The sequence below is a fragment of the Nelumbo lutea genome, chromosome 1, assembly GCF_056320005.1.
Source record: "Nelumbo lutea isolate HS-2025 chromosome 1, American lotus-T2T, whole genome shotgun sequence".
NCBI classification, from domain to species: domain Eukaryota; kingdom Viridiplantae; phylum Streptophyta; class Magnoliopsida; order Proteales; family Nelumbonaceae; genus Nelumbo; species Nelumbo lutea.
Window position 1 is genome coordinate 195,944,502 of NC_142684.1, and position 18,661 is coordinate 195,963,162.

The 18,661-nt window shown below is 39.6% G+C and overlaps 1 protein-coding gene across 5 annotated transcripts in view; it reads right to left on the reverse strand.

The window, feature by feature from the left end:
• The window catches only part of LOC148880171 (BEACH domain-containing protein C2-like), a 149,556-nt gene that overhangs the window by 66,389 nt on the left and 64,506 nt on the right, over positions 1-18,661 (reverse strand). For 4 of the 5 annotated variants that reach the window (XR_016104484.1, XR_016104483.1, XM_088961987.1 and 1 more), the window contains one exon: positions 17,764-18,096. Coding sequence is in view for 3 of the 5 variants with exons in the window: in XM_088961987.1 (XP_088818113.1) it covers positions 17,764-18,096 (333 nt within the window). In the remaining 2 variants the exon portion in view is untranslated. The remainder of the gene's footprint in view (positions 1-17,763; positions 18,097-18,661) is intronic. The other variant, XM_088961988.1, reaches the window with a different exon arrangement.

Genomic DNA, 18,661 nt, shown 5'->3' on the forward strand with positions numbered 1-18,661 from the left:
TCCTTATTCTCTTCATATCAATTGTTGTCTGGTCAGGATAAGATGAGAGTTGCTGACGGGTCTTTCTCCACCATCTCTGGAAAAGGGGTGGTTGACCTAAGCAAGGACCTCTCTCTTAAATCAGTTCTACATATTCCTAGTCTCACCTCAAATCTTTTGTCTATTTCAAAACTTACCAAAAATTTCAACTGTAGTATAACCTTTTTTTCTACTCATTGTGTCTTTAAGGACAGATTGACGAAGAGAACAATTGGGAGTGGTCATGAGTATGGAGGCCTCTACCATTTTTATGCAGACATCGGTTCAGCCTTACAATCATCTGCTGCTAGTAGTCCGGAGAGTGTGGAGTCAATAGCTAGGTTGCATCTGTGGCATGCTAGGCTAAGTCATTTACCTTTCTCTTCATTAGAAATGTTGTTTCTCGAATTGTTTAAGGGCATTTCAAGTCAGAGTTTAGACTGTGAAGTATGTCAAATGTCAAAACAATGTAGAACTATTTATCCAATTTCCAGTAATGAAATTCGAGCTCCTTTTGATTTGGTTCATTCTGACGTTTGGGGCCCTTCACCTATTGTTTCTATTGATGGCTTTCATTACGTTATCAGTTTTATTGACCACTACTCTCGATGCACATGGATCTACCTGTTAAAAGGAAGAGATGAAGTGCCACGGATAACTATGGCATTTTGCAAAATGATTGAAACACAATTTGATAAGAGGATTAAGCAATTCCGGTCAGATAACGCTGCGGAATATTTTGAAAAATCCTTGAACTTATTCATGGAAGATGCTGGCATGTCACATAAATCATCCTGTGCTAATACCCCTCAGCAGAATAGGGTTGTTGAGCGCAAGAATAGACATCTATTGGAGACAGCTCGAGCCTTACTATTACAGCACAAGGTTTCCAAGCAATACTGGTCTCAAGCTGTGCTTACTGCATCATATCTGATAAATCGGATGCCATCTAAGGTGTTGGGTATGAAAACCCCTTTCTCTGTTTTGTGTCCTACTCTTCCAAACTTTCCTCTTCCTCCACGGATCTTTGGCTATATATGTTTTATACATGTGAAGGATCCAAAGAAGACCAAGTTGGATCCTAGGGCTACGAAAGGAATATTTTTGGGGTATCCTCCTACACAAAAGAGTTACAAGTGTTATGATCTTGTCTCCAAGAGAAAGTATGTCACCAGAGATGTGGTCTTTTTTGAGTCTCAACCCTATTTCCAGTCTTCTCAGAATCCTCTTCAGGGGGAGACTAGTGGGATGGAAGTGGATTCTCATTCTCCCTCCTTTTTTGTTCCCCTATCTGCCTCGGGCCTTCCATCCTCTTCTTCTACTCCTATTTGTGGCATCCCGGGTCAACCTAGTGAGGCTCCCACTGTGCCAGTTACCTCTCCTAATACTGTAGATATCCCTAAAGGCTCCAGTAGAGAACAAAAAGAGATACGAATCACCTACAACAGAAGGAAAAAGGGCCCTCAAACTCATGACAGCAACCAGTTGGACTCGGATCAATCTATCTCTGCAATCCAAGGTAATTCCAACACACATACTTCTGATTTGGATCTTCCTATTGCTCTCCATAAGCCTATCCGTTCTTCCACCACTCAGCATCCCATTGCTGATTTTGTTTCTTACTCACATTTATCTCCAGCCTATCACTCATTTGTCTTGCTCTTTCCTCTGTACATGTTCCTTCTAGGTACTCAGAGGCCGTGTCTGATCCAAGGTGGAAAGAAGCTATGAATGAAGAGATGAAAGCCCTAATGAAAGCAAGAACTTGGGAATTAGTGGATCTGCCAGAGGGAAAGAGCACTGTCGGGTGCAAGTGGGTGTTTACTGTAAAGCATAGGGAGGACGGGTCCATTGAGAGGTACAAGGCCAGGCTTATGGCAAAGGGGTTTACTCAAAAAGAAGGGATTGACTACAAAGAAACCTTTGCCCCAGTAGCAAAGCTCAAAACAATTTGGGTTCTATTGTCATTGGCAGCAAATTTTTCATGGGAACTTCATCAACTGGATGTGAAGAACGCCTTCCTAAATGGTGACCTTCATGAAGAGGTATTTATGGAACCTCCACCAGGCTATGACTTTGATAGAAAGGTGTGTAAACTGAGGAAAGCATTATATGGTTTAAAGCAGTCTCCTCGTGCATGGTTTGAGAGGCTTTGTGGGGCCATGAAGAAAGTGGAGTACACTCAGAGTGATGAAGACCATACCTTGTTCATAAGGAGACAGGATAGCAAACTTACAGTACTCATTGTTTATGTGGATGATATGGTGATTACCGGGAATGACATGGAAGAGATCAAAAGACTGAAGGAGTTTTTAGCTTCTGAATTTGAGATCAAAGACTTGGGTCATTTGAGATATTTTCTTGGGATTGAAGTTGCTAGGTCAAGAGAGGGGATCTACATATGTTAGCGGAAGTATGTTCTTGACCTCCTAGAAGAGACAGGCATGATAGGGTATAGACCAAGAGATACTCCAATAGAATAGAATCATGGCCTACAGGAATCAATAGGGGAGGACTAGTGTGATAGAGAGAGATACCAAAAATTGGTAGGGAAGCTGATATATTTATCTCTCACTCGACTAGATATTGCTTATGTTGTGCATGTTGTCAGTCAGTTCATGCACCCTCCAAAGATCCCTCATATGAAAGCAGTTGAAAGGACTCTCAGGTACTTGAAGACTTGCCCAAGAAAGGGAATTCTATTCAGAAAAAAATAATAAAATTGAAATTGAAGCTTATACTGATGCAGATTGGGCCGGTTTTGTTGGGAACAAAAAATCAACTTCAAGATATTGTACATTTGTGGGAGGGAACCTGGTTACATGGCGCAGTAAGAAGCAGAATGTAGTTGCTAGATCAAGTGTCGAAGCTGAATATCGAGCTATGGCTCACGGGGTTGCTGAACTCCTATGGCTCAGGACTCTTCTTAATGAGCTTGGCATTAAAGCTGAGGGCCATCTCAAACTATATTGTGACAACAAGGCTGCCATCAACATTGCAGATAACCCTGTGCAACATGACAGGACAAAACATATTGAGATCGATCGACATTTTGTTAGAGAGAGAATAGTCCTGGAGAACTCTGCATTCCTTATACTCCATCTGAGATGCAAATTGCAAATGTACTAACTAAAGGGTTCGCTGCAACAAAATTCGTGGACCTTCTTGGCAAGCTAAACATGATTGACATCCATGCTTAGTTTGAGGGGGAGTGTTAGGTTGAAGGGTTTTATGTATTGATGGTTCGGCTGATAAGTGTTCTTATTAGCCTGTATTTGTGTTTAAGTTGTTATGTACTGGTCCTGTGTTAATGGGCCTAAGTTTATTTGGTGTTTTAAGTAGTCTGGGTGTCCCATCACTAATCAGGGGCATTCCCGACATTTCCTGTAACATTGTACTGTAATCTAATATAAATGATAGTACTGTCGACTGGGTTATGCAGTTCGACATTCTCAACACCTCTTGCTCTCCTCCTCTCTTCTACTACTTCGGCTACAACATTTCAGCTTACAAGGAAGAATCCTCTTCCACCACCTGGATAGTCTCCCTTGAAGAGGATTCTATGGAAGGTTGAAAGAAAGATTGAGACTCAAAGAAGACAACATCATCCTTGGTGACAAACTTTTTTCTAGACATAGAATCATAACACTTGTATCCTTTCTATGTAGGAGAATACCCAAGGAAAATGCCACGAATAGCCCTAGGACCTAGGATCCATCTTAGTTTGTTTAGGATCCTTAGCATGAATGAAGTAAACACATCCAAAGACTTTGGATGGTAGGGGAAAGTTAGTTTGTGTAGGACAATACTCTCAATGGCATCTGATTTTTTCAAAAAGAAGGTTGTAAGAACTACCTATGACTAATAAGTCTTGGGCACATAATGCTGAAATAACAATACCTAAGTAGTCTCCAACAAATGCCTATTCTTTTGCTCAACAACATCATTTAGTTGAGGAGTACGAGCACAAGAAGATTGATGTAGGTTGTGTTTGGTACCATTTCCACTTCTACTTGCAACATTTTAGGTTGGTCAATACAAATTTTATAAGGATATTGTTTTCCTACTACAAATGCTTTGAGTTATCAATAAAAAATTGGGTACCATTGTTGCTTCTTCACGAGATGTCAAATCTGATGTTTCTACTATAAATGCCAACACCTAATCCAATGCCTACATTTTTTTAGTGAAAATGGTTATTTGATGTGATATGACAAGACAATTTCTCAAAAATTCGTATTGACCAACACAAAAAATTGCAAGTAGAAGTGGCAATCATACCAAACATAACTGTAGAGTATCATCATCTTCCAAGAACATATTCAATGAATTCTAAGTATTCTACTGCATTATCCAAGAGAAATTGTTTTATTTTCATGCAAAATTAAGTTTCAATCATTTTATAGAATGTCATTGTTGTTCTTGATACTTCTGTAAAACTTTTTAGCAAGTATATCCATGTGTAATTGGAATAATGATCAATAAAGCTAATAGAATACTGATAGCCATCAATAGAAACAAGGGGTGAATGGTCACAAACACAAGAAGGGTCCAAATCACAAGGAGCACACATTTCATTATTTGAAATGAGATAAGTGGTTCTACATTGATTGAACATTTGACAAACTTTGCAAACTAAACTCTCTGTAAACAACACTTTTAACAAAGAATAAGACATATGGCCTAGTCTAGCATGCCATAGATGCACCCTAGTTATTGAATCTTTATCCCCACAACTATTGGAAAGTGATGGCTGCAGAGTTAAACCGATATCTTCCTCAAAGTAATAAAGGCCCCCAGTTTCATGACCATTCCTGATTGTTCTCCTTCTCAATCTATCCTGAAAGACATAATGAGTGGGAAAAAAGGTTATACTACAATTCAAGTTCTTAGTAAGCTTGGAAAAAGATAAAAGATTAGAAACAAATGTAGGAACATGAAGCACAGATTTAAGGGAGAGATCCTTGCTGAGGTGAACCTCCCCCTTACTAGAAATGATGGAGAGGGAACCATCAGCTACTCTCACCTTGTCTTGACTGGACACGAGCTGATAAGAAGAAAACAAAGAAGACAAATGAGTTATATGGTTAGTGGCCCCCAAATCAATAATCTAGGAGTTGGAATGCAAATGATTAGTAACACTATGTTAGAGGCATTTCCTACTTTAGCAAAGGACGAGAAAGCAAGGGGGTACTCCTTAATCATGCCATAGCTAAGCTAAGAATCTCTACCTCAATACATGTAAAGTCCAGTAAGGTCCCTGAGGTGGACGAATTAATGGTTTCTTCTTCTAGCCATCTACACTGTTTGATATAACAACATTCCCACCTAAAGTCTACCCTCTCAAAGGCTTCCTTTCCTTCCTAAGGGCAACTAGTTGCAAATGAGGGTACAGAGCCCAACTTGTCTACTACATATGTCTTTCGCCCCCAAAGTTAGAGCATTTCAAGTCCTTCTACAGTTTTATACATTTCAACTGTATAACACTGGTGGTCCACCTGCATTTCTTTCCTCCACATCTCTTCATTCTGGACAAGGTAGAAAACATGCTATATATCTAGGAGATCATTTGTTCCCAATGTCTGAGACAGTAAGCCATCATAAATAGGGATCTAACACATCATCTATTCCCAATATCTGAGACCGTAGTCCATTATACATAGGGTCTAACCTAATTAGAAATTAAGAAGTCCTTCCTCAATTTGTTATCATGTTTCCCTTTGTCAGTAGTGCTGGCCCAATCAATCAAAAGATGACGATTGAGCTCTTCCTACAACCTTTCCAACGTAGAAAAATATGTGGCCGCAACATATTTGAGAGAGTAAACAGTAAAACTCTCATAATATAAATTTCATGTATGAGAGAGTGAATAGTAACACTCTCCCCTTCATTCATTACTTTCTCTCCTCTTTCTTCTTCAATTCTTCTCTTCTTTAGAGCAACTAGAAGCTCTTGGGAGAACCTTCTTCTGCTTATCTTTGCTCAGAGGATGAACTACTGATGTCAGACCACTATTGGATGACATCAGCAATCTATACAAAATGAAGGTGGCAATGCTTGAAAATTACATAGTTTGATTCACCCAGATTTTAGATGAATTTTGGTATATGTGTCGTTACTGTTTGATACCCCAATGATTTATTGTGGAATTTTAAAGTGAAAAACCATAGAAATACCAAATCAGGTTTCAACGCTTGTTTCTCTTCTTTGATAGGTTCTTATCCTGTGAAACCTGGTTCTTTGAGATTCTTTTATATCATGGGAATGACGGGAAGTGATCCCGTATTTTTTTAACCCAAAAAGATTTTTGGAAAATTTTCTTCTCCCAATATTGTCTCCAACTATCTTTTTGGCCTTCAACCAAGTTTGACCCACTTTTTTGGGGTTGTTTGTGTTCCAGTTGGGTGTTGGGGTTATCCTTGGTTGTCAAGAAAGTTGTTCGTAAGGTATGGAACCACCAAAGGACGTAAGGATGGGTTCCAATGTGTTTCTAGGAAATTTTGATGTAGGGATGCAAACGGATTGGACCGGATTTGAATCAGGGTATAACCAAATCCAATCTGATACTATTAAGAGCAGATCCAATCCAACCTGAAGATCTAATCGGATACTATTAAGAACAGATGGGTTCTAGTGTGTTGCCAGGAAGTGTTGATGTAGGGAGCAAACAGATTGGACCAAATTTGAATCAGGGTATATCCAAATCCAATCGAATACTATTAAGAGCAGATCCAATCCGATCCAAAGATCTAATTGAATCTTACAAACATGGATTTGAATTGGAATCCGATGAGAAAGCCGGATATTTGGATCTGATCCGGTCTGATTTATTTTTTTTAAATAATAAATTATTAAAAGAAAAATAAAATATAACAATTTAAATACAGAAAAACAAAAAGTACAAGTATCTTTTCAACTATTTTCATCATATATATACGTGTTTTTTATAGAAAGATAAATAATATAACAAATTTTACAAAGATGCAAAATAAATAATATATTTATAAATAAATAAATAACATATATATATGTGTTATATATATATAAATAAATAAATAACATATATATATGTATATATCGGATTGAATAGGGGGTTATCCGAATCCAATACGAAGATACGAAATGGGGATATCCAAATCCAACAAAATAGGATCAAACTTTGGATCGGATTGGATCATGATCCGATCCATTTTCACCCCTATGTTGATGTTTCTAGTAGTATGATAACCACTAAAAACTTGATGGGACCAACTTTTTAGAGTCGTCTGATGGAACTGTTGATAATAACAGAACTGTGGATGGCCCATTTAGGCCCATTAAACTAGTGTATACCCGGGGACCTCGCAAGGTGGCCCATTGTGGCTGAAAAGGGGGTAACCGACATCTATAAATAGTCCATGAAACAATGAGAAAGGCATTGAGCCATTTCAGAATCATTTGCTCTCTCTCTCTCTCTCTATTTTCTGATTTCAGGAGGCAGAGTCTCCCTCGAAAAAAGACTCCTGTCATGAGCAGGCTCCCATCAATTCTGGTATCAAAGTCTGCCAGATTTTTCAAAACCGTTTGTAGTAGAATTGGATGCATCAGGAAAGGGCATAGGGGCAGTATTGTTACAACACGAAAAGCCCATTGCCTATTTCAGCAAGGTTCTCTCACCACTGGCCCAGGGTAAATCCACGTATGAAAAGGAGTTAATGGCGGTTGTGTTGGCTGTGCAAAAATGGAGGGGGTACTTGTTGGGTCGAGCTTTTACCATTCGCTCCGATCAAAGAAGCTTAAGATATCTAATAGAACAACCGGTTCTGAATGAGGTACAACAGAAGTGGCTATATAAGCTGTTAGGCTTTGACTTCATAATAGAGTACAAAACAGGTCCATCCAATCTGGTTGCGGATGCTTTGTCAAGGGAACATGAGTGCTGTCAGATGTAGCTTCTAAGCTCACTTATCCATTTATGAGTCAGCTGAGGGAGGAAGCCTCTAATGATGCTAGCCTCACTAAGATCAGAAACCAGATTCTGAATGCAGAACAAGCCCCACCTGGTTTCTCCCTTTGTAATGAAACTCTGATGCACAAGGGCAGAATGGTGTTGCCAGGTAACTCAACCCACACTCTGGCCCTCTTAGAGCTTTTTCACGCTTCTCCAATGGGTGGACATTCTGGCATCCTATGAACCTATCGCAGGGTATCCTCTCATTTTTATTGGGTGGGAATGAAGAGACAGATTCAGGAGTATGTTGCCATGTGTGCAATATGTCAGCGGCATAAATATGACAACCAGTCCCCGGCTGGGCTGTTACTGCTCCCAGAACAAGTATGGGATGAGGTAACTATGGTTTTCATTACTGGTCTACCTCCTTCCAGTGGAAAGACAGTCATTATTGTTTTTGTGGATCAGCTGTCTAAGTATGCGCATTTTGCACCACTATCACATCCATACACTGTAGCACAAGTGGCCAAAATTTTTGTCCAGGAGGTCTCCCGTTTACATGGCACGCCCAAGGCAATTATCTCTGGTCGGGACTCAGCTTTCATGAGACGTTTCTGGGGTGAATACTTCCGGGTGCAAGGGACGAAACTCCATCATTCCACCAGCTATCATCCACAATCCGATGGACAGACGGAGGTGGTGAATCATTCCCTTGATACCTACCTTCGGTGCTTTACTAGTGATTACCCCGGAAAGTGGGCCAAGTGGCTTCCGTGGGCGGAATACTGGTATGACACTTCTTTTCATGTTTCAATTGGCATGTCACCTTTTCATGCTCTATATGGAAGGGAACCACCCTCCCTACTACCCTATGAGAAGGGATCCACAGCTGTGGCTGAAGTAGATGCACATCTAGCAGACAGAGATGCAGTCCTTAAGGACTTAAAGGCCAACTTGCTAAAGGTGCAACAACAAATGAAGGTCCAATATGATAAGAAACATCGAGATGTTCAGTTCAAGGTAGGAGACTGGGTTTATTTGAAGCTGAGGCCCTACAGGCAGAGTAGCTTGGCTAAACGGTCCTCTCAAAAGTTGGCTCCCAGATTTTATGGTCCATTCCGTATTGTAACCAGGGTGGGGAAGGTGGCTTATAAGTTAGACCTCCCTAGCTCTTCCATGATACACCCCACATTTCATGTATCCCTATTGAAGAAACATTTAGGGCCAGTCCCTTTGGTTTCAGCTTGCTTACCAGAATTTTCTGAGGAGGGGGTTCTACAGCTGGAGATGGATCACATTGCTGACTTCAGGTGGATCCAAGATGGCAATAAGTCAGTTAAGTAATATTTATCAAAAAAAATAAGTCAGTTCAGCAAGCCTTGGTGGTATGAAACACCTTCCACCGGAAGACGCCACATGGGAATACTACTGTCAGCTGCAACAACGCTACCCCAGCATTAACCTTGAGGACAAGGTTGTTATGAAGGGGGGAGGAGTTGAACTATTGATAATAACAGAACTGTGAATGGCCCATTTAGGCCCATTAAACTAGTGTATACCCGGGGACCTCGCAAGATGGCCCATTATGGCTGAAAAGGGGGTAACCAACATCTATAAATAGTCCATGAAACAATGAGAAAGGCATCAAGCCATTTCAGAATCTTTTTCTCTCTCCCTCTCTCTCCCTCTCTCTCTCTCTCTCTCTCTCTCTCTCTCTATTTTCTGATTTCAGGAGGCAGAGTCTCCCTCGAAGAAGACTCCTGTGGTGAGCAGGCTCTCATCATGGTCCAAATAGACTAAGCTTACCATCATAGGGAGAGGTAAGTTGGGATTCATTACAAGCAAGGAGGTGAAGCTGAAAATTGACAACCCTAAGCTTGCGAAGTGGGAGTAGGATAACTCACTAGTAAGTAGTAACTACATGTTCCTTTCAACTGCCAAAGATATTTGGGACAAAGTTGTTGCCACTTAAAAGTAAACAATACTACTAGAGTACATCAGCTTTGAAGGGAAGTTTGTAGTATATGTCAAGGGGGAGAGAACAATGGTCATGTATTTCTCATATCTACAATCTCTTTAGGAAGAAATGAACCACTTGAAGGATCTAAAATGGAAGGATCCTACTAACAGCGAGCAGTATAGGAATCACATTGAGGAGATGGTTTTTTGACTTTTTATCTAGCCAAAATCCAGAGTTTGATTTCACTAGTAGCATATTCCTAATGCGAGTATTTTCTCTTTGGCTACTGCTTACTCTCTTGTGCAAGGGAAAGAAAGTAGAAGGGCAGCCATGGTGCAGCCCCCTGTGGTTGAATACTCCGCTATTATGCCATCTAAGTCTAGGCCGAGTGTAGGCATTACTGAGAAGACTAAAGATGTCATTTGTGAATATTTCAAGAAGTCAAGATATTCTAAGGAAAAGATGTTGGAAACTTAATCCTTACTTGAAACCAGAAAAAATTAAAACTAGAAAAAAGGCAATGCTTATTTGGCTACAGTTGGTTGTTAAGACAGTTATGCCCTTAGCTCCAATCAGATTGATGTATCTTTTGACATTTATTGTAAATGAATAAAGTACATAATTGATTCATGTCATTGTGGTATGTTTCTGTGTAATACCCTTAAACTGGACACTTATGAGACTCGTGTTAGTTTAGAATCTTCACAGCCAATGGATAGATCTGAGGAGATTTATCCTACCAAAGCTGACACTGATGTGCTGCCAAGTTGGTAGGGGTGGCTTGTCTCAGCTTCCAGGGTGAGACCTAAGGTACATGTAGTGTGGGTTTTCTTGAAACCCTAACCGGACCAAATTCTAGTACTGCCCTGGACCTTGGAGATAGATGGACAAAACTGGAATGTTACACCTGACCTCTAGACTCAATTATGGTATTGCACTAGGTGTCGGATTGGGCTGTCTTTGATATGCCAATCAGTGAGATCCTTAGAGGGGGTCAAAACCTGGGTATGTTGGGACAGTCCGAGAATTCATCTGAGTGGGTGATCATAGTGACAGAATCAGCCCCTTTGTTGGACAAAGTGAATGATCGAGAAATGCACTCTCTCTTATGGAAACCAAGACTATCGGCAGTTGATTTCAAACGTTGAAATTTATTTTTTGCAAAATATATTTATATAGAGATATACACACATATATATATATATATATATATATATATATATATATATATATGTCTATGTGTATATATATTATTGTTTCAAAATGTTTGCAAAAGGTTTTAATTCCCGGGATCCATGTGAGTAGATAGTGCAGCACTGTACCTTGCAGCCGAGGGAGAGGTCCTCTCTTGTCGGGTAGTGTTTGATCATTATGGGCTAAGAGGTTAAGTGTAAGACCATTGAGGGTAATACCTGATGGGCTAATCTTACATCTGCTCACAGTTCTTGGGTTTTCATAAAGTGGTTGGATCCAAGAACCATTTAGTGTAAATGTTGGGCCCATTAAGAGCCCATGGTGATGGACTCAGGGGTTCACTGTCTCCTACAGTGAATTCGGCCAGGCCTTGTAACAAAGGCTGGGCTGAACCCATGTGGCTGATGCGTAGATCGATGTAAGGGTCCCACGCCAAACAAAGAGAGCCAATTGGGCAGCAAGTTAAGGAGTAAGTGAGCACATAAACTTAATGGACATAAAGCCCAATTCGAACTAGGCTTAAGTTAATTAATTAAAATGAGGCAAGATCTGATTTATAATCTGATTAGGATTAGCTAAAAGGATAAGACAAGTCTTATCCATTTAAGAGTCCAGATCCAAATATCAGATTTGGATCAAGAAACTCTCTTAGGAGGCTGATCCAAAGAAGACTATAAAAAGGGGGCAAATTCCTCAGTTTTACACACAGCAATCTGTAGAGTTCTCCCCTGTTCTTGCCGCCCCTACTCAGTTCAATCTCCACTTGTGGAACTGATCAAGAAGTGTTCTTGATGTTGCTTCTTGGTAGAAGAAGCAATCTGAAGTCGTGTTCACCAGCCATGTTCGATTCTTGCTGAAGAATCCCAGTTCTTGTTGAAGAGTCGTCCTACTGATCCTGCTTCACCACGCACAAAGTCACCTTCAATGGAAACGGGTTTTGGTCTTCTCCTTGGGCGTGAAGACCTTCATTGGGAGTTACTGCTACTTCGTATCAGGTATATCCCTCAATTCCTATTGCTGGTTGACGTGAAGGAGAGAATTTGCACAGATAAGAAATCTGCGATCTGCAATTTGCAGAAATTGAAACTGCAAGCAGCAATTAATTTTTTTCTTGCAGGTTTGGATCCACACAAACAACCCACTGATGTGTTTGTTTGCTGATTTTGATTGTCATTTATCAGTTGTATTTAATTTTCAGATCATCTTTTTTTTTGAATTGGATCTTGAATTGAACATCAATCCCTAGACCCATTCGAACCAGATTGGACCAAATTGGTTGGACCGAATCTGTGGTTTGATGTTGGTTGTTCTCAGCCTTAAAATTTCCTTCATGGGCCGAGGGATTGATGGTTAATTGCAAGACGCAATTCGGCCGACATCTGTAAAACCCAGTTTTAATTTGTTAAAACTGCCTTAGCCCAATTCAGCATAAATGCTATATGGGCCGAACTGCTCTTTGCAGTTCAGCCCATATACCTAGATAATATTAATTGGTAATACAATGGATTTAAATGGGCTTTAATTGTGGGCTTTATAGTTATTTAATTGATTGGATCAATTATGGATTTCATGCATGTGATGTATGGATGTGTGATGTGCTACGTACATGGGCCATAAGCACTTGGCCCATGCTAATTTGATAGTGGCTCTTTCGCACACCATGGCTGAATGCACATCATTGCCATGGTGTCCATAAGATCATTGGATGATCTCCCTGCATGATGGGCCCCACATCAGCTTCCTCCCCAAGAGGGACCGTGCGGAACCCTAGCCATTTAGGGCCCATCTAAATTTGGCTTTATGAAAGTCAGTGGGAGGCACTTTGGTTTGACCTAAATAATACTAGGGCGTAATTATTCGTTCCCTCTTGTAAATATAAGTGCATGTCATAGGGAATTTCATTTGATGAATTCTCTAAAGGCCTTCCATCATTATGTTGAAGGTTGGCTGTATTGGTGGGTGGGGATGCACCATAAAATTGGACTATTCATCTGCTAATGCAGTTGATTGGATTGCTTCATAAGATGATAGGGGCGTCATAGACCGATGTGGAAGGGGCCTATCCTAAAATGGAAGACTCTCTCACGGTACCTTGGCGTTCGCAAACATGATGGGTGAGCTCTTATTAGACAGAAAGGTTTAACCTAAAATGGCTATGAACCTTGTCTGACAGAGGACAAAGGGAAAGCTCATAAGATGTGTGGATAAGATCATTCACAAAAGGTGGTGGGGTTTTGCAGCTGAAACAGTTGGCTCCATGCACCCCGTGTGGTTTCCCAATTTCCAGAGACACAACTATCTCCGTCACTAAGATTGGAGGGAATCTCAGAGATGCCCAAAATGGAAATGGAACATAGATTAAAAGCCCTTGATGACATGAATCAATTAGGTTGTGGACTTATAAATCTGCTTTGCCTTTACCAGAAATGGCAAACGGAAACTTCACCAAGTTGGTGGATGATAACAAACTCAAGGGCCCTAATTATGTTTATTGGTTCCGAAACCTTATGCTAGTTCTGATGTTCGAGAAATTGGACAAAATTGCTAAGAACCCTGCTCCGGATTGTCCGGGTGACAGGGCTTCTGAGGCCCTAAGGAGAGTATCAAAAATGGGCAAGAGAAAAATTCTCTTGCCCGAAGGAGAGAGTATCAAGAATGGGAAGAGAAACCTTATGCAGTTTTCTAAAATAGGGAATGTGATTCCCAGATGGGAGAGAGATTTTTGAAATTTCGCCCAACCTTCCTGCAAGGTTCGGCCATCCATATGATGGATCTCTCATCCCTTCATTGGTAACAATGGTTAGACTTCTTAGGTGGAAGCTTCTTTTGGTTCATCTTTTGTCTTCCAACTAAATCCCAACAAGTCTCTTTTCTGTGTCTATGTTGATGGCAATGAGTACACCATAGTCTCCTCATCACCTTCCGATATCTTATTAACATGAACCTTCTTCTTCACCACCCCACTGTTTCCACCATTATCCATCAAAACAATGTGCTCCCCCTCTACAGAATTCATAATATTCCTCCTACTCTCCTCAGATTGCTCAAGTGCATAAACATCCTCAATTGATGGCAGCTCCTTACTCCCTAGAATATGAACTCTTATGGGCTCATATGGGATTGAGACCTAATAGGAAATCAAACACCCTTTGTTAAGATACCGTGTTATAAGCCTTAGCATCAGTCTCATCCTTCTAGTCAATGCTCTGGTAATTGGAAAGTTCAGGTTGTCCACGCTGTTGTTAGACAAGGACAATGAGGATGAGATGCCCAAATCTGCTGTCTTCAGTTGACATAGTAAATAGTCAATAAATTATCAACAGAGGCAAGAAACCCCAACAACACCAACAACAGCCCTTCCAACAACAAACACAAATCTGTTACACCCCCGCACGGAAGAATAGAACTCCTTGTTCAGATAAAATAGGTCTACACAGCCTGTGATCACTGTAGAGCACCACATTGTTCTTAAAGATACTAGTGATTACACAATCACTCGCTTTTCTTGATACTTAATCACTCTACTATCATAGACAAACCATGTGATCCACTTTTTTTTACCAAAAATTATGATACAATCTACAAGGAACACCCATAATAGGGTCCACACCCTTTCAAGCATCCCCTTAGTGCTATGGCCAAGGAAAAAGAGAAAACAAAAAGATGAAAAAAGGAGATTGCAATAAGTTAAGGGTGTCAATGGACCAGGATTAGACTGGACGCCATCCGATTCAAATCTCATTTGGACGGATTGGACAGTCCAACAAAAATATATGGATATGGACCACCCAAGAATCAAATGTCCAATGAGTATTTCTAGATTGGAGTGGACATAATCCATATGTCCAATGGTCCGTCCAAATCCCACCTTACCTCTCCGTGATTCTCCAATTCCTTCAATTTTTCCTCCATCTCTCTCTCTCTCTCTCTCTCTCTCTCTCTCTCTCTCTCTCTCTCTTTCTCTCTCTCTCTCTCTCTCTCAATTCCATCTTCGTAGTGTCAAACTGGCACGACACAACTTTACGAGCCGCCCATGCTTTGGCAGGTTGTGTTTGCCTCCTCTATGATATTTCAAAGGTCAGGCCCACATTGTCCATGGCATAAGTCCAAAGTGGGCCCGAGTCGAGCTGTACCATGTCATGGGTCGAGCTGGGCCACAAGCCAAGCCTTGAGCCAAGATGGGCTAGGCCATGAGAGGCATATTTTTTAAAAAAATCAAAAAAAGAGTGAAATTTTTAAAATAAACAAAAATATTGAAAAAAAACTTAAATTTGTATTTTATATGAATTTTGATGTATAATATTGTTCATGGTTTCGAAAACTGGACCAGACCGGACGATCAGACCAGCTAACCAGAGAACCGGTAAAACAACCAGTTTAATTTCACCCTAAAACCGTTGATTTGGTAGCGACCCGTTGACCTGAGCAATCAAACCGTCGACCCGAACAACGGTTTTGGCCTTTTTATTTTAATTATTTTTTATTTTTATTTTTTAAATCAAAATGGGTCATCCATTTGAATTGGACGATCGAACCGTTTGACCTGAGAACTAGTTCCCAAAATGGTTTTATGTCCGATGTAGATTCTAAAACCTTGCAATTGTTTATATATGAAATAATAAGATGAAATTAAAAAATACGTTTTGTTCTCTAGTTGAAAGATACCATTGTTCTCTCTTCTTCATTCTACTGAAACTAAACATTGTTTCATTCTAAAAGCTTGATATAAAGTGCTAGGGTTGCTTTCAGAATAAACAACCATAGGCCCATGACCTTAAACAGTTTCCACTTGCTTTAAGTGGTCACTTTGACCATTTCCAAATTGCAATACAAACGTTTCTTAAGGGAAGGTCAATTAAGTAAATTGCTTGCAAACTATAGGGGATGTATTAGTAAAATGCAAGCTATATGATAGATTTTAGTAAATCCATGAAACTATAGGGGGTCTTTAATAAATGATCCTTTCTAAAGTTACAAAAAAAAATGGACTGTAGTGTAACATTTTTCCTATTCATTGTGTTTTCTAGGACAGATTGACAAGACAAATGGTTAGGAGTAGTTGTGAGGCTAGAGGTCTTTATTATCTAAATAAAGTCATTGGCTCTAAGCTTCAAACATCAAGCTGTGTTATAAGTGTGAACAAGAGGTCAATCACTAGGGTGCTTCTTTTGCATGCTAGGTTAGGACATCTTGTTTTTCCTTTATTAAAAGTTATGTTTCTAGGATTTTTTCACAAGTTGTTAATTGAAAGTCAATTTTGTGATGTAAGTCAAGTGTCCAAGCATTGTAAGACAAGTTACCCATAATCTATGAACGAAATTACTGCTCCATTTGATCTTGTCCATTCTGATGTTTAGGGACCTTCTACTGTTATCTCTACAGATGGCAATCACTATTTCATTAGCGTTAGTGACCATTACTCAAGATGTACTTGGATTCATTTAATGAGAAGTTGCAATGAAGTTCTGATAATTATCATGGGTGTTCCACAAAATGACTGAAACACAATTTAGAAAGAAAATAAACAACTCCATTTAGATAATGCAACAAAATACATTACAAGTTGATTAAATATTTTTCTTTAAGATACAGGTGCCCTACATCAGTTATCATGTGCATATACTGCATAATAAAATGGGGTGCTAAGAGGAATAATTGACACCTTCTAAAAACTATCAAGGCCTTACTCTTCTAGCACAAAGTTCCAAGAAACTATTCTTCCCATGTAGTTTTTACAAACTTATATCTAATAAATAGAATGCCATTCAAGGTGTTGGGTATGCAAACTCCTGTCTCCATTCTCTGACCCAACCAACCTATCTTTTCTCTTCTTCCCAAAGTATTTGTGCATGTCCATTTTATTCATGTCAAAGATTCCCAACTATTCACCTACTCAAAAGGGTTACAAATGTTTTGATTCACAAACAGGGAAAATTGTCACCAAGGATGTTACTTTTCGTGTCACAATCATTCTTTAAGTCTCCTCAAAATCCTCTTCTAGGGGACACCAGTAGAGTGGAAGAGTCCCTCGAAAGTTAATCCTTTTTCTTTTGTTCCTACTCCTTTGGCCCATCTACCATCTTCTTCGCCTGATCTGTCCTGATATGACTGTAGCTATGCATGATCATAAGGCAAGTGAGGAAGATCTAAGTATCTATCAAACGAAGAAAAGAATAAGGAAACTTCAGCTTATGACTGCAACCAATTGGATGTCTTGTAACCTAGTGACCAAGGTACCATTTCCCGGATTTGAATGTCTTGTTCGTTCTTCTACAATTTATCCAATAAACAAGTTGTTGTCTTATTCTCACTTATCATCTACCTATCACTCTTTTGTGTCTACATTGTCCTCTATTGTTACTCCTTCCAAATTTTCCAAGAATGTAACTAACCTAAAATGGAGGGTATAAATGGATAAAGAAATGAATGCTTTACTGTACAAAATTAAGCCATGTTACTTGAATAGTCCACATGAACCTAGAGCAGATATCAGAAACTACTTTTTAAAGGTTAAACGATAACAAAAAGATGATAAGAACACAAGCCATGTTAAAGTAAACCAATCATATGAAGGAGAATAAAACTAAAAAAGATGAAATATTAGTTCCAATGGTCAGAATCAGAATATGGTAAGCTAAATACTTAAAAATAATTTACATACATCAAGAGGAAGGCCCCCAGAATCACTGGATAACGATTTGCAGGTACCCAGAGTTTCCAACGATTCTCCAGGAGTTCTAGATAATGAATTTGACTGGCTACCAACAGGTGAAGTGATTGATGTGGGAGAATGAGGACAACCCGTTGAATGTGAAGCATTAAATAATTGGCTTTGTAGCCGCAAATGATCTTCAACTAGCATTAAAATGACAATTGCATTCTCTGCCAAAGCCACAGAAAGTTGTGCAGCATTCTCTGCTTCTGCTTTGGCATCATTAGGTGACAAACCCTCAGCAGCAACACCAGCAGCTGCGGCTGCAATAACTTGAGTCTGCTGCAAAATAAAAACTGGATGTAGACATTTCCGTAGACACTTCTCTTTATCTTATAAACTACATAGAAGGTAGAGAACATAAATTATGTTACTATAGGCAATTAAAAGCAAGCAGATTTTGTAATATATAATGAATTCACCTCACCACAATTTTTTTTGGATGCTTTTACACTTCCTTCTGCAGAGGTATAAAACAACATAAAGTTTTTGAATTTCCCACATCCAAATTGCAGTTAATAATACCATATATAGTCCAAACTACTGAATAAGCCCATCTGGGAAATGCAGGAATAGTTCATCTATATGCACATGGAAAAGCTAAGGCAATAATGTGCAACTGTGTTGTCTTCAGTCTCCATCTGTGATAGTGGCTATGGTAGCATTTCATCCAATTCCAGACAAAAGATTCAGGTGATCATGCAACCATTTACTAATAACTCCAATATATGACCATCTTTTTTTTATCAATGACTAATACCATTAAAATAAGTAGGAAAAGATGGTAGAATGTCAAGTTTCCTAAGGGAGAAACAAGGCCATATGCAAACCCATTCCATAATGACAC